The following is a 15072-nucleotide window of genomic DNA, read 5'->3' on the forward strand; positions in this document are numbered from 1 at the left end:
AAGGGTGTAAAATTTAGACTGGTACAAACTACCCACAGCAACCAATCACAGCTCAGCTTTAGGCAGTGCTGAAAGGAAAGCTGAGCTGTGATTGGTTGCTGTGGGTAGTTTGCACCAGTCCAAATTTTACACCCTTTGATAAATCTCCCCCCTAGGGAAGATGTACAATCCAAATAGATTAAAGAAGTTATTCTGAGATAAAAAATTTTTTTAATCTTTAAAGCGTAACTGTCATATTTTTTTTATTGCAGAAATCAGTAGTATAAGCGATTTTAAGAAACTCTGTAATAGGTTTCATCAGCCAAAAAAGCCTCCTTCTGTACTCAAGAAGCAATCTCCCAGCCTCCCCCCCTGACTTCTTATCTGTGCATTATCAGGCAAACACGTCTTCATTACAGAGAAGCCAGTGAAGACGGGCTCTGCTCTCTCCATTCTATCCTTATGGAGGGGGGAGGGGCTGAGGGAGATGAGGGAGCAGGAAGAGGTGACATGAAGGTCAGCTGTTTGTAGACTGTCTGGGCACCTAAACCGCAGGATTCTGGGGTCAGAAAGGTCAGTGCTTAACTATGAACTTACTGAGAGAAGATTGCAGGGTGTTGTGCTGTGCAGGACTGCTCCGTGCTCAGTCACTCCTAACAGCCCCTCCCCTCTCCATAGCCACATAATGGAGACAGAAATCCTGCTGCTTCTGCAGTGAGGGGGGTGGCTGGGAGATTGCTTTTTCAGTCCAGAAGGAAACTCTTTTGGTTTAAAAAACCTTATTACAGAGTTTCTTAAAATCGCTTGTACTGTTAATATTTAATGTTTTAAAAAAAATGACCCTGAAATGACGGTTACGCTTTAACTTCACTTTTTAATGTTAACCAAATAGTTGTTGAGCACACAGCGCAGTAATCGGAGGGTATAATCCCAGAACAGGTGGAGTGAAAAGTTAATCCTTCAATTACATAAAGCAAAAAGAAGGTCCAAAAATTGCATGAAACAGACACAATCGTTACGGATATCATATAATAAGCAATAAAGAAACAACCTAATACAGAGTAGGAGGAAACCACGTTATAAAGATCCCTGCAGTTAAAGACTGGGGAAAGGTTAGTCCCTTTTCGGAGAGATTTCTTTTGCTCCCATTTCCTCTTGTCTTGGATAATAACTTCTGAAATGAGAAGAAAGCAGCTGCATGTTGCAGGCGATATTCAGCAGCTGCCGATGTTCCCGATGTCGCAGTAATATTGTGCAGCTATTGGATACTAAGAGTCCTATTATGTGAAGCAATAATCAGCCGATTATCGGCTGATCGTTTCTTTAGGCCCTGACTTTAGGCTTACGAAATACGTGTAGCCGTCAACTGACAATTGAACAAACAGTTAATACATTACCTCTCCACGCTCCTGGTCTTCTACTGCGCTCTGCATGCTTCCTGGAACCACGGCGGGCAGTCCCGCACAGTGATTGGCTGAGTGACCTGTCAGCTCAGGGACCACTCTGAAGCTGCAGCCACGGGATCGGGAGGCAGGAAAAGAACGTGAACAGGTAGCGTATTAACTGTTTGGCCAAGGGTTACACGGACATGGCTAACAACATCCATGCAGCCCTTGCTAAACAATTATCGGGCTGTGTAACAGGAAGATTAGCACTCGTTTACAGTATTGATCAGGCCTTCATTGGCCCATTTATTAGGACCCTAAGCCACGCATGAAACCATGCCCGTGCGCAATGCCTGCAACATGCACCAGCCCCCCTCTCACCTCGGAAGTTATCATCCAACATCTATAGGTAGAGGGAGCAAGTGAAAGTTCTATTCTTTGGATAAACCCTTTAAACTCAGCTATAGAAGACCCTACTGCGTTGTAGAGACTTTACTCATAGTTATGATTTTTGAATTTTGCTGTTTAAAAAACAACCAACACCGCACTTACTGAAGAAACTCCAGGTCCACATAATCCGGGGTCCTTACTAGCAACAGTCTATCATATAGAAAAACGTGTGGCCAAATCACCGGTTCCACATGCTATATGATATTACCTTGTCTTGTAGCAATTTCTTCCTAATGGCGTATCACTCTATTAAGAGAAAGACACATACTCACAAGGCTTCATCTTGTTGCCACTTATCTCAGGGTACAGTATATCGCAGCATTATGCTCACAGACTGATGTATACTCGCTGTGTAAAGAGCATAATGCTGTGATATACCCTGAAATAAATAGCAACAAGATGAAGCCTTGTGAGTATGCATCTTTCTCTCAAGAGAGTGACCCGCCATTAGGAAGAAATTGCTACAAGACAAGGTAATATCGCATAGCATGTATACCAGTGATTTGGCCACACTTTTTTCTATATGATAGACTTTTGAATTTTTCTTGCATCTGAGCACTAGCCAGCACTCTCATGCCAGAATCCTGCAAAAGTGTTTACTCCCCCAATCATGGGTAACTCGGCTTGATTCCTGGCCACGCTTCTGTTCATTGCCTGTCCTGACCCTGTGCCTGGTTACTTGTCTTGCAAGACGTTGACTCGCCCTCCTCTCATTTCACACATGACAGCACAGTTTTATCCTCCAGGTCTTTACTTTAGCTCTTGACTAATATCTTTACTTTTGTGCGGGAGTTAAGAATGGAGAACACTCCCTGGTCTAGTCTACGTGAAATGGGTTCACTACCCTCTGTGACACACTGCAATGCAATGATGCCGACTATAATGGGTGATGAACGGATATTTGTATTGAATAGAAAAAGCATATTTAATCAATTCCTACTTTCCAAACGTCTGTTCTCATACCATGGCAGCAAATGTATTAATTTGCAGAGCACATAATGTTTTACCTCACGTAACCCCTACATAGTAGCATCAAGGGGGATGGGCTTTGTATATCATGAAACAGCAAACAGAATGTAATTGCTCTTGATCTTCCTCACTTCACTGCACTATTCGAGCTCACCAGCCTTCCATTTTATTCACATACAGGGAGCTTTGAGGAAGAAAAGATCTAAGATGAAATTCTGAGAGTTGAAAGTTTTGCAGATGTTTGCTCTAATGGAATAATACTAATGGAGATACATAGCATGACTTCCTGAAGGACTATGAATAATAGAGTATTGACACGGCACCCAATAAATTTACTGGATAGGTCTGGCACTGAGAGATAACATGGAGGATGTGTCCATCAAGAAAAGTCCAAATATTCATTGTAATTAGATTCTTTGTTGTATCTGTCGGATGTGTTTAAATGGTTAAGTCAATAAGAACAGAGGCTGAATGTAAAGGTTTGGCTGCTTTCCGCCATTTAATTGAGGTTGGATGATGGATGATTTATTATTAAAGAATCTAAAAGATTCTAGAAGAAAGGAAACCTTTTCACACAGTGATATAAAACCATCCTACACAGGACAAAAACTAGAATATTAAAGGAAATAGTCCAGCAAGCAATCAATACAATCTTCGCAGGGGAACTAGCAGTCCCAGCAACGCAGCGATGAGAGTCCAGTTACTGATACTCCTGTAGTAGTGGTGCCAACGAGATCGGACCATGGCATCCAATATACATGGAAAGGAATGAAGTCCTGGTATTCATCATCAGGAGACGCAATGAAGCTTTATCCATTCATTGATAGATGCAGAGATGAACAATGGCTGTTTCACGTGGTGACGCTTCCTCCAGCTCACTATGCTCGAGAAACTTCGCGTGAGGGGATTGAAATATTACGCTGTTACCTGTTTGGCACACAATGCAATAAACACACAGCTTTTCATTTGCTCAGTCCTGGAGTACTGGCTTTTTTTTTACTATTATTTTGTATACCTCTGGTCTTGGATCTTGACCTGAAATGGCATGCACCCACACCACCGATTGAGCCTGCTGTGCTGCTTTTACCTGATTCATACTATCTATCTACCATCTCTTGTAAGGGCAGCACTAACAGCACAATGTCCAGCAAAGTGGCAAAGCAGCCATGTTTAGTTGTGGCAGCATCCCCATGACAATCACAGACGCTGTATGTAGTGCAGTCACTGACAGTCATAGAGCAGTTGTGGGGGGTGTGCAGGTTGTTTTAGTGTAGTCACCATATGTGTCCCTCTTTGGTCATCCCCAATGTTGTGAGGTCTGTGCTGGTTACAGGGATTGGGCATATCACATCTACAGCTACCTGTGTAATCTCTAAGCTTTTTATTTAGTGTCCTTACTTCCCTAACAATAATCTGCTTGCTTGGTCACAAGTGTGTATAATGACCTCTGCAGTAAAGTGCATTGCCAGTCATTAAAGGGTTAATACATAAGATCACTGTGGCCACCTGTAGTAACCATGGCGACCGTGATCTTAGAGGACAATCGCTTATGTCATAACAAAGGTTCCATAAAAGACAGGCACGTTGTCTGCATCACGGCCATCTTGGATGCGGCAGAGGACCTTGAGCTTAACTACTTTACTCTAACCGACCCTTGATGTAATTTGGAGGTTCTAGCAGGGGAAAAGGGGTTGTCTTTGCTTTTACTGAGTCTCCACCTTCTTAAGAGGTGGACCTGGATCTGTAAGGGAGAAAAGGTACTTCTCACTTAGTCATTAATAAGGTAAAATATATGGCAGCCAGATCTCTCTCACATATGGTGTAGTATGTTTATAGTCTAGTTTTGTTATGTTGTTGCCTTTAAATCAGATAAAATGTACAAATAGTGTGTACACCCAAGGGAGGGGCAACTCTCCAGCCATGGTTCCCTTGAGGTTTCCTCCACAGGGTTTTTTTTCCTCACCTGAGTGCTGGAGGGTGACACTTTGTGAATGGTGGGTCTGCCATTTTTTTCAGTGTCATATGATTTTAAATAGAATTGTGATTGTTTGACACCTGATTGTCTTTATTATGTGTTATTTGGTTAAATTCAACTGCTTGGGAGTTAGATGTTTATCACATATTGCAGTCACTAAAATAAATATAGTTCTTATTCACATATGCACTTCTGTTGGGTGATAGGGTGACACGGCCCGCAATGTACAGTGTATGGCTATGTTCACACTGCGTAAAAGTACGTCCGTTGTTGCCATCGACATTGCCTACATTTCTATGGGATCCTGGCCGGAGCGTATACACATCGTATACACTCCGGCCGGGATCCCGTGCAGAGCCGCAAATAACTGAAATGTCAGTTTTCTGTGGCCGTAATTCAATGAATTGCGGCCGTAGGAAACCCTGTCAGTTCACACAATAAAGCGAGGGGCTTCGACCGCTTGTTTCATAGTGTGCAATGGGAGGTTCTGATGCGGACGTGCGCTGATGCGCCCGGATCAGAACCCTGCCAGTACTTAAGTACGTGTGAACATAGCCTTTTATTATATACAGTACCCGGGGGGGAGGCTCCCCAACATGATCACTGTGTATGAGAAAGAATCAATCGCACTGAAAGCCTTCAGGCCAAATCACTCACTATTGGGTCTCCACTGACCCTCCAATACCAATATCAGAAGAAAATAGTGAGAGTATATACGTGTAACACACGAGAGTACCTGAGTATCATAAGATGATAGTCCTCTTGTCGAGCGGGATACCCATGTAGAAAGGAATCCAAACACTGGTACTGCAATCAAATTTGCTTCTTTATTTTTTAGCAATATACTCGGTACACTTCAGCTCACCGGCTGATCCACACACCCAAGCGTCCACCTGGTGTACTTACTACAACAATTACAAAAATTCGCATGATTCAAAGAGTGCCGTGGTCTTACTACCAATACTAGTATCTTGGTTGAAGAACCTGTTGACCACTGAGCACCTCTCCTAGTAGGAAGAGGTGTGCAGCACTGATCTACAGAAAATGTTGTAATAAGGAAGTCTGCCCTTCTTTCATGCTGCCGGTAGTTTGAGATGAAACTCTTGACAAATTCCCTTTAATTCCATAGAGTGGCGGGGAGGTCACAGCATTTTCAACAAGTAGATCTGCATTTGTTGTCAGACTTAGCAGCCAGCTAAGTGAACTCCACACTGCTCTTCTGGGTGTCTATCTCTGGACACCCAACTCGATGTACTGCTGAAGTCATTTGTTTCTATACACTTAGGTTGAGGTCATTATAATTTATATTTCTCCACGGTTTCCGCTTCAACAAACAATTTTCCAAATAAATGTTTACAAATAGATGATTCCATGTCCAGTGGGTCAGAAGTTTACATACACCAAGGTGACTGTACCTTTAAATAGCTTGGAAAATTCCATCATTCATTGGAGGCGAAAGAAATCAGTCAGTACATCAAAGAAAGAATTATAGACCGCCATGAGTCTGGTACATCCTTGGGAGCAATTTCAAAATGCCTGAAGGTCCCGCATCCATCTGCTGAAATGACAATATGCAAATTTACACATGGTGCAGCACAGCCATTCAATAAAGAGACGCTTTCTGTCTCTTAGAGATGAAAGTAATTTGATGTAAAAAATACAGATTGATCCATGGACAGCAGCAAACTACCTTGTAAAGATGATGAAGGAACAGGTACAATAGTATCTATATTATCAGTAAAATCCTATATCAACATGACCTAAAAAGCCGCTTCGCAACGACGACGTCTCGAATCCAAAACCACGATAAAAAAACAGATTACAGTTTGCAACTGCACATTGGGGCAGAGATCTTAGTTTTGGATAAATGTCTTCTGGTCTAATTAAAAAAAAGGCAATAGTATAGTCATAATGAGGATAGTTTTGTATGAAGAAACAAAAAGAGGAGACACCAAAGACACCATCCCAACCACGAGGCATGGGGTAGCAGCATCATGTTGTGGCTGCAGAAGGGATTAATGCACATCACAATATAGATGGCATTATATAGAAGGAAAAGAATGGGGACACAATCAATGAGTCTTTTATATGGACAATAACCCCATCCATATTTCGAGTCTTGCCAAAACAACTTAAAGGGGTACTCTGGAAAAACAATTTTTACACTAACTTGTTTTTAAAAGTTTAACAGATTTGTTCTATTTAAAGTCCTGAGTAAACTTCTATTTAAAGACTTTATTACTTCTATTTAAAATCTCAAGTCTTCCAGTACTTATTAGCTGCTGTATATCCTGCAGGAAGTGGTGAATTCTTTCCAGTCTGACACAGTGCTCTTTGCTGCCACCTCTGTCCATGTCAGGAACTGTCCAGAGCAGTAGCAAATCCCCATAGAAAACCTCTACTGCTCTGGACAGTTCCTTTTACGGACATAGACCGCAGCAGAGAGCACTGTGTCAGACTGAAAAGAATATACCCCTTCCTTCAGGACATATAGCAGCTGATAAGTAATGAAAGACTTAAGATTTTTAAATACAAGTCATATATAAATCCGCATAACCTTCTGCCACCAGCTGCAAGAAATCATTGTCTCTAGTATGATTCCGACATTTCATATTCTTGAAATATTTCAGTGATCCTATATGACCTAACAGAATGGATGTGCGAATGTGTTACATGTCAGAAACTGGGAGAAAATTAGTTTTAATGAATGTGGCTACAGTGGAAGGAAACTTGGGCTGTACCTTTCCAGAGCCTGGCTGCTGACAAGTTACGGTTTTATCTTAGGAGAACGATTCGGCTTTGTTGTCTTCTGTGCGGTGGTTTTCTTTTTAATTGCTGTCTTTTGCTTGGAGGCAGCGTTATATAAACCTCTGCAAAACAGGATATAAAAAAAAAATTCAATGATAAAAAAAATATTAAAGTGTATTGCAAAGAACTGTACCGGTAATAGGCTATGTACCGGAACGTTACCTAAAGATATTAGCTTCTATTTGCTGTGTACTTTTGGTTTAATCTAGACTTACTTTACCCTTGAGATGAAAAAATAAGTCTATGGCTGCTCCTAATATCTTCTGATTTTCCCCAAATCCTCTACTGGACAACTTCAATTCCACAATAGATTGCATAGTATCATAACTGAACTAAAAGTGGAAATAAGGAATTATCACCTGCACATCTACCATCAGAGCTGCTGTGTGATCCGGCATCTTCATCTTCTTCCTGACATTGTCACAGATGTGTCCTGCTCCTGCCCCGCTGTATCTTCAGGTCGTCCCTGCTCCTCCACAGTGATTGAAAGCTGAAGCAGCACTGGCAGGAGATACAGCAGTGGCCAGATAGCAGGCCGCATCTGTGACAATGTCAGAAAGAGGGTAGAGATGCCGGATCACACACTGCAAATGTGCTCCAATCTCACTGATTGGCGCTCATTTGAGCTGCGGGTGGATGGGATTCTTTAGGCCTAAAAGGACTCTAACACCTAGGGTGCTGAGTGTCGTCTGCTTCCCAAATCTGATATTGATGACCAGTCCTGAGGACTCTACTGGCATCTATGCATTGGCCAAAATACCAGACATATAGAATGATGGCCTAATGCACACAGCAAAGCTCTGGCACTCTCTGAGTGCTTGAATGGTGTCCTGTATGACAGTAATATTCTCCCTAATAGCCTTGATGGAAGATGGCACAATGTTATTCTGTATGAAATCAGAGGCAGACAACAGACTCTATAGGCGTCTACAGCGGTAGGTGCTGTATTACAGCTCGGTAAAAGCTCGGCTGTGTGCAGCAGCTTAGATCAGCTGAAAGACAGCAGAACCTAATTCCCTATTCAGAAATGCTCAGCAATCTCTGAAGTTCTCCAAGTTACACAATGGTCGCCTGTGAATTTGCATGCGCCCTGTTCTATCCATTTCATTCAGCCAGTGAGTCATCCTCTTTCTCCTCTTCGCTCCCTGCACTGCTCACTTCTATGGCCCCCTGTCTCTTTAATCCTCTCAATCATTTCTGAGCCGAGCACTGCATAGAGGCTTTACTCCTAAACGTGAGATTAAACTGCAACCGGCGTGTAAGAAAATTGGCTTCTTATAAGTGATTTGCGGCTCTTACTTATACACTAGTCCTGCGGATAATCAAAGGAGGAAACCTTAAATGTGTGAAGCCCCTCTGCAGAATAGTACAGAAATGTTTCCTTTATGGAAATGGAAACCTCTCTTCCAGTCTCCTGCTGCTTTCTTTATTACTGTATTTCTCAGTAATCTGGTAAAAAAGGAGTAAATGTAAAGCTATGCTGCCGTAAAAGCTGTTCACAATTGGGGGGAAAACACTCAGAAAACTCCCCCAAAACATCCCTACTGCAAACAGCCTTAAAGTGTGAGGCCTCATTCACACGTCCATAGTGCACCCCCCTAATTGCAGACCCCACAATGGATCTGACGCAATTCACAGAACACTGCATTGGACATAGAGATCCATGGCGCAATTGCGAGTCCGCACTAGGACCTCTTTTTTTTTTTTTTACAGCATGGATAAGTGAATGGGGCCATTGAAATCTATTGGTCCTATGTACTGATTGCAGACAGAACTACGGAGATGTGAATAGGGCCTTAATGTCATTTGCAGTACCTACTGTCATGTCAAAAGTTGCTGATAGTAACAGGTTTCACCGCTGAGACCCCTTGCACTGCTGAGATACAACTAAGGTAGGTGCGTGGCAGCATGCCTCTCTGTTTGGCTGTTGTTCAAATCTGACTCTTGCGCTTCTACGGAGCAAATGAGTTTGATGTTTTTGCCGGCTAGGGAGTGGAGCGCACTTTCCAGCTGTATCCCTGATAAACGTTTTTTAACCCTAAGGGTACAAACATACACTACGGATCCACAGCGGATTTCGCTGCAGGTCCCTGCCCTTTAATGTCTATGGGCAGACATACTGGCAGCGGGATTGACATGTCAGGAGACCGTCCCGTTATACCCTCGCAGGCCGGAGCATATACATTACCTGCTCCACGATTGGGCTTGCTTCGAAGCAAGCCCAATCGTGGAGCAGGTAACGTATGTGCTCCGGCAGGTGGCGGGTTAACGGGGCGGTCTCCTGACATACTTGGATCACAATGTCAATCCCGCTGCGAGTATGTCTCCTCATAGACATTACAGGGCAGGGACCTGCAGCGAATCTCGCTGCGAATTCACAGTGAGAAATCTGCTGCAGAACTGTCGTGTATGTTTGTACCCTAATGCTGGTTTCACACATGGCACATGTTTTTTGGAAAACTGCCACTGCAGTTTCTGTGCCAAAACCAGAAGTGGATTCAACAGGAAAGAGAAGTACGAGTCCTCCCGTTATATTGTCTATCCCATTTGAATCCACATCTTGTTTTGGCACAAAAATTGCAGCGGCAGTTTAAAAAAAAAAAAAAATGACGCCGTGTGGGGAAACCAGAATAACGCTCTTTGTCAAGCTTGACAAAGACCCTTACCATGTCGAAGTGTTGCACAGAGGTATTTGGAAAACTAAATAAATTTTGAAGATATTTCCACTATTCGATGCTGTCGGACTCTTTCGACTCTGAATATCAAAGGCTATAGAGATGGGAAACCTCGAGCATGGTTGGCTTAATCTGAACCCGAGCGTACACATTTAAATACCGGTGGCTGAGAGGTTGGATGCAGCCCTAGGGAGTCCTTAAAGACATGGATATGGGCTATGGCTATATAGATGTTTTCCAGGAAACCTTAGGGCAGCATACAACTTCTTCAGCCACCCATAATGAAATGACAGATGAACCCAAGCGTGCTCGAGGTTTGCTATTCTCTAATAGCTTACAATTAGGATACTAGTCAGGCAGGGGTTAACTGCAGCTAAATAAAAAAAAACAAAACAAAACAAAAGCATTTAAAGTGTCACTGTCGTGAATTTTTTTTTTGCAGAAATCAATAGTCCAGGCGATTTTAAGAAACTTTGTAATTGGGTTTATTATCCGAAAAATGCATTTTTATCATGAAAAAGCAGTTTGAATCTCTCCCCCCTGTCTTCATTGTTCTCCTATGGAGAGAGCTAAAGAAAAGACCAAAACAGGACAACAAAGAGTTAATCTACAAATCCCTCACGGGATATCTCCTGTGACAGTCACCAGTGACCTGTCTGAGCTCAGATTACAGCTGTCACCCAGCTCTGTGCCTGTAATCCTCTGTTATCTGCTTTCTGCTGCCGGCTAACTCCCTCCTTCCTCCTCCCCCCTCCCCTCTCCCTAGAGCAGACTGGGTACGACTCCTGCAACAAGTCACAATTTTCAGATTTTTCAGAGTGGATGAAAAAGAGGAAGGAGGGGGGGACCTGGGAAAAGGCTTTTTACATGCAGATAATGGCAGATTTGGCTAATAAACCCAATTACAAAGTTTCTTAAAATCGCCTGGACTATTGATTTCTGCAAAAAAAAAAAAAAAAAAAAACGACAGTGACTCTTTAGCTCGCGCCTCCAGTACCATTCCCGGCGCAAGCAGTGTGACGTACACTACCTGCGCCGGAGATGGATGAACCTCTCAACCTCTCCCAGGCAGCCAAGCGTCTCATCAGAGAGGCTTGCAGACGCTCGGCTGCCAGGAGAGCTTTGGGAGAATGAGAGAGGCTTTGGGAACTTCCGACGCCTTTCTCATTCTCCTGAAGCTCTCCTGGCAGCAGAGAGTCTCCGAGCCTCTCTAAAGAGACGCTCGGCTGCCCAGGAGAGGTTCGGCGATCTCCTTCTCCGGCGCAGGTAGTGTACGTCACACTGCCTGCGCCGGGAGCTGTATGGGATGCGCACAAATGCCGGGAACAGGCCCTAGGTGAGTTAAATGTTTTTTTTTTTTTTATAGTGGTCGCGACCATACCCGGCGTATAAGACGACCCCTGACTTTTTAGGGGTTAAAAAGTCGTCTTATATGCCGGAAAATATGGTAGTTTTGGGCTTTCTGGCATGGATCCATCTCTCTACTGGAACTTATCGATTTCTACAACAACAGTGCTATGGGGACTCTCTGCTTTTTGGTATGTCTGAGGACATGTCAACAGTTACTGCAAATGACACTAATGCAACAATGTTCAAGCGGACAAGAATAATCCAAATGTGAAAAGAAGACTGATATCTAGTGTCTGTGTTCAAGCGGATGGCTATAGACCTTAGAGAGTCATATAGGATTTTTCAATTTCAATGTCAATCGGCGGCTTTCGGACTAAATTCATCACCAAACCGGACCTGGAATTTGCTCATCCCTAGTCGAATGTAAGCCTACAAAATGTTTGTACTTTAGATTTTTTTTCCAGCCGAATAATGTGCAGACAGTAAGGTAAAAAAAAAAAAAAAATCACACTAGTAATAATAAGAGACATAAAATATGATTTACTATGTCAGCCTCCTAAGTATGTGCCTACTCCTATATAGATGGTGAATGCAGGCCTGCGCGGAGAGCTGTGATGTATATAGCACAATATGTTTGGGGGCAGAAGATATCGTGCCTAATATAACTTGCCTAATAGGATGTTGTTATTTTCGCACATTATTGTCATAGGATTTGGCATTTGGCCTCTTAAAAAAAGAAAGATTCCTCTCTCCATACTTGTGTGCCTGCTTTTCCCTTGTGACGTGCGGCGGATCACTTGGCTGTTTCCTGGCGGCGTCTTGTGCGGCAGAGGTCTGCAATTAGAATTGAACAGACACGATTACTGCGAGCTCCACTGAGGCCCGACTCACAAAGCTCAAGCCGGATCCTTCTGTGGCAGTACATTTCCAGAAATGATGCTTCATCCCAACGTCCTCATTCACGGCCAGCTTTCTGACAAGCTCTGAGTCTTGTGCCTTATTTTAGCCTGTGGGGGAGTTAAACCTCAAATCATTCAGGATCAAAAGGATGACTAGGCTTTCAGCCTTCTGCCAGCGCGTTATATAATGAAGAAGAGAAATGCAGGAAATAAATAAATGATAAGTAGCCGAAAATACACCAGAACCATGTCACAGGCAACGTCAATAAAGGTTACAAGTAGTAATAGAGGAAGCCATTAGAGGGGATGTTACCGCTGTAAATGGGGGCTGTCTGCCTTCTCATTGTGACCTGCTGGCAAAACGGCTTTCTGCTACACTAAGCAAGCACCAGAGGCTGAAAGCCGAATGTAAATGAGACACATTAGCTCAAAAATATCTTCCCAAGTGGCGTGTACACGTGTCCCTGCGGAGCCATAAACATGAAAAAACAGACCAGGCCTCGCTGTAAATTTAGGAGAATATAGCCGACATTTTGTAATATGCTATTTATGAAAGCAGGATTCCTATCTGGGATATTCACTTTTACCACTGAGCAGCTCAGGTCCTTTGAACTAGACGGCATTGTAATACCACATGCTTCCTGAGGGTGAGGATGAAGCTGTTTGGCCCTAAATGACCCCTTTAAAGGGGTTGTTAATGAAAAAATTCTATTCAACTGTTGCCAGAAAGTGCAGAAAGTCTTTCAGAGCTGCTGTATGTCCTGCAAAAAGCGGATGAAGTCTTTCCAGTCTGACACAGAGCTCTCTGCTGCCACCTCTGTTCATGACAGGAACTGTCCAGAGCAAGTAGCAAATCCTTATAGAAAACCTCTTCTGCTCCCCAGACTGGAAAAAATACCACTTCCTGCAGGACATACAGCAGCTGATGGAAGACAAGATTTTTTTAATAGAAGTAAATTACAAATCTCCCCTTTAAGCCCAGGTACTTGGTAATTTTTGGAATTTTTTATCATTTCGACCTTTTGGTTCAGAGGATTAACCCCTTGGCAACATATGGTTATGGCATGGCTGCCTGTGCTTTAATGCACCACACTGTATGTCATGCTAATACAGGCACTTTAAGAAAGGAGCTGAGCATTTATAAACAACATCAGCAATCACACAGATTGCAGCTATTAATCCCTTAAAGTGACACTCTCACCCCCTTTTTGCATTATGACTTCTCTACACAGGTAGATGTAATGGGTAAATTTAGCAGGTTACATACCTTATTTTATATCATACATCATGCTGCTTGTTCAAGTAAAAAGTGATCTTTTATCAACTGCAGATTGTGCTAAGTGGGCGGCATTAGCGCCACTTAGCCCCGCCCACAGTGCCATCGTTGGCCCCGCCCCTCCGTGGCGTCTTCGGCACATAGCCTGTTGGTATAGGCCAACCTAGAGGGGGTGGGGCCTAGACCTTTAGGCCAGCCTGTTCCAATGGTCGGTGAAGAGGCGGGGCTTATGTGCCTATGACGTCATGGAGGGCCCACTTAGCACAATCTGCTGTTGATAAAAGATCACTTTTTGCTTGAACAAGCAGCATGACGTATGATATAAAATAAGGTATGAAAACTGATAAATTTACACATTACACCTTTGTAGAGAAGTCAGAATGCAAAAAGGGGGGTGAGAGTGTCACTTTAAATTCCTGAGTGTGACTGCATGGGCACTTATTGGTTTCCATGGCAGCCAGAGGCTTCCCGTGCTGCCTACTCAGCGACCTGCTAATAGCGTTTGCCTCAGGCAATAACATGTGCCTTATCAGCAAACTCATGATTCCTTATAAATCACTTATCAATGGTTTTGATGTAAAATTGTGTGCAAAAATTAAGAAAGAGAGTAAGAACAGCTGAGAGATAAGGAGACTGCAGCCTGGAGAGGAAAAGTATTGTACAGGACTAGAGAGTAGTGATGAGCAAACATGTTCGTAAATGTTCGTATGAACATGACGCTAATGGTTCTTGTTCACGGATCACAAACAATTTGTTCGATGTTTAGAATGGTTACAACGGTCATTTTTGAAACATTTTTGAACTTATGAACGTACGCAGCTGCGTAATTTACACTTTGCGCCTGATATTCTGTACACATGTGCGCATGTGTACGATTCTACTGTACGTTCCTTATTTGTTCGTTAATGTTCGGCAAACACGATCACGAACCAATCACTATCAATTGATTTATTTTTTATGTTCGTGTTCAGGATCTGAACTGAACATCGGGATGCACGCTCATCGCTGCTAAAGAGCCATATGCAGTGGTCCCTCAACTTACAATGGCCCCAGGTTACAATATTTTCCTATACACAGCCCGGATCTTCATTACGTGTGACTGGCTGGAAGATCTGACCAATCAGGGTGGGTATTTCACTGAACCCCAGTATTAGTGAAGGCATGCACTGACTGGATGTCTAGTAGCACCTCTCTATAGTATACTGCACCTTACAAGCTGCTCTTTTTCACTTTTATATGTAAGGACTTGCAGTGTTAGCTATCTGCTCATTTTTCTTTAAGATTTTTTTTTTTGACATTTTGGGAG

The 15072-nt window shown here is 43.0% G+C and overlaps 1 protein-coding gene across 3 annotated transcripts in view; it reads right to left on the reverse strand.

Annotated features, from left to right (window-relative positions):
- Positions 1-3271: 3271 nt before the first annotated feature.
- The window catches only part of CCDC169 (coiled-coil domain containing 169), a 32280-nt gene continuing 20479 nt past the window's right edge, over positions 3272-15072 (reverse strand). Inside the window, exons 7-10 of one of the 3 annotated variants that reach the window (XR_011363144.1) lie at positions 12349-12425; positions 7500-7628; positions 6174-6316; positions 3272-3675 (exon numbers count right to left, since the gene is read on the reverse strand). Coding sequence is in view for 1 of the 3 variants with exons in the window: in XM_069969929.1 (XP_069826030.1) it covers positions 7526-7628; positions 12349-12425 (180 nt within the window). In the remaining 2 variants the exon portion in view is untranslated. Of the gene's footprint in view, positions 3711-5585; positions 6317-7499; positions 7629-12348; positions 12426-15072 lie in introns of those variants that run through there. The other 2 variants (XR_011363143.1, XM_069969929.1) reach the window with 2 other exon arrangements.

Source organism: Dendropsophus ebraccatus, chromosome 5 (genome assembly GCF_027789765.1).
Source record: "Dendropsophus ebraccatus isolate aDenEbr1 chromosome 5, aDenEbr1.pat, whole genome shotgun sequence".
NCBI classification, from domain to species: domain Eukaryota; kingdom Metazoa; phylum Chordata; class Amphibia; order Anura; family Hylidae; genus Dendropsophus; species Dendropsophus ebraccatus.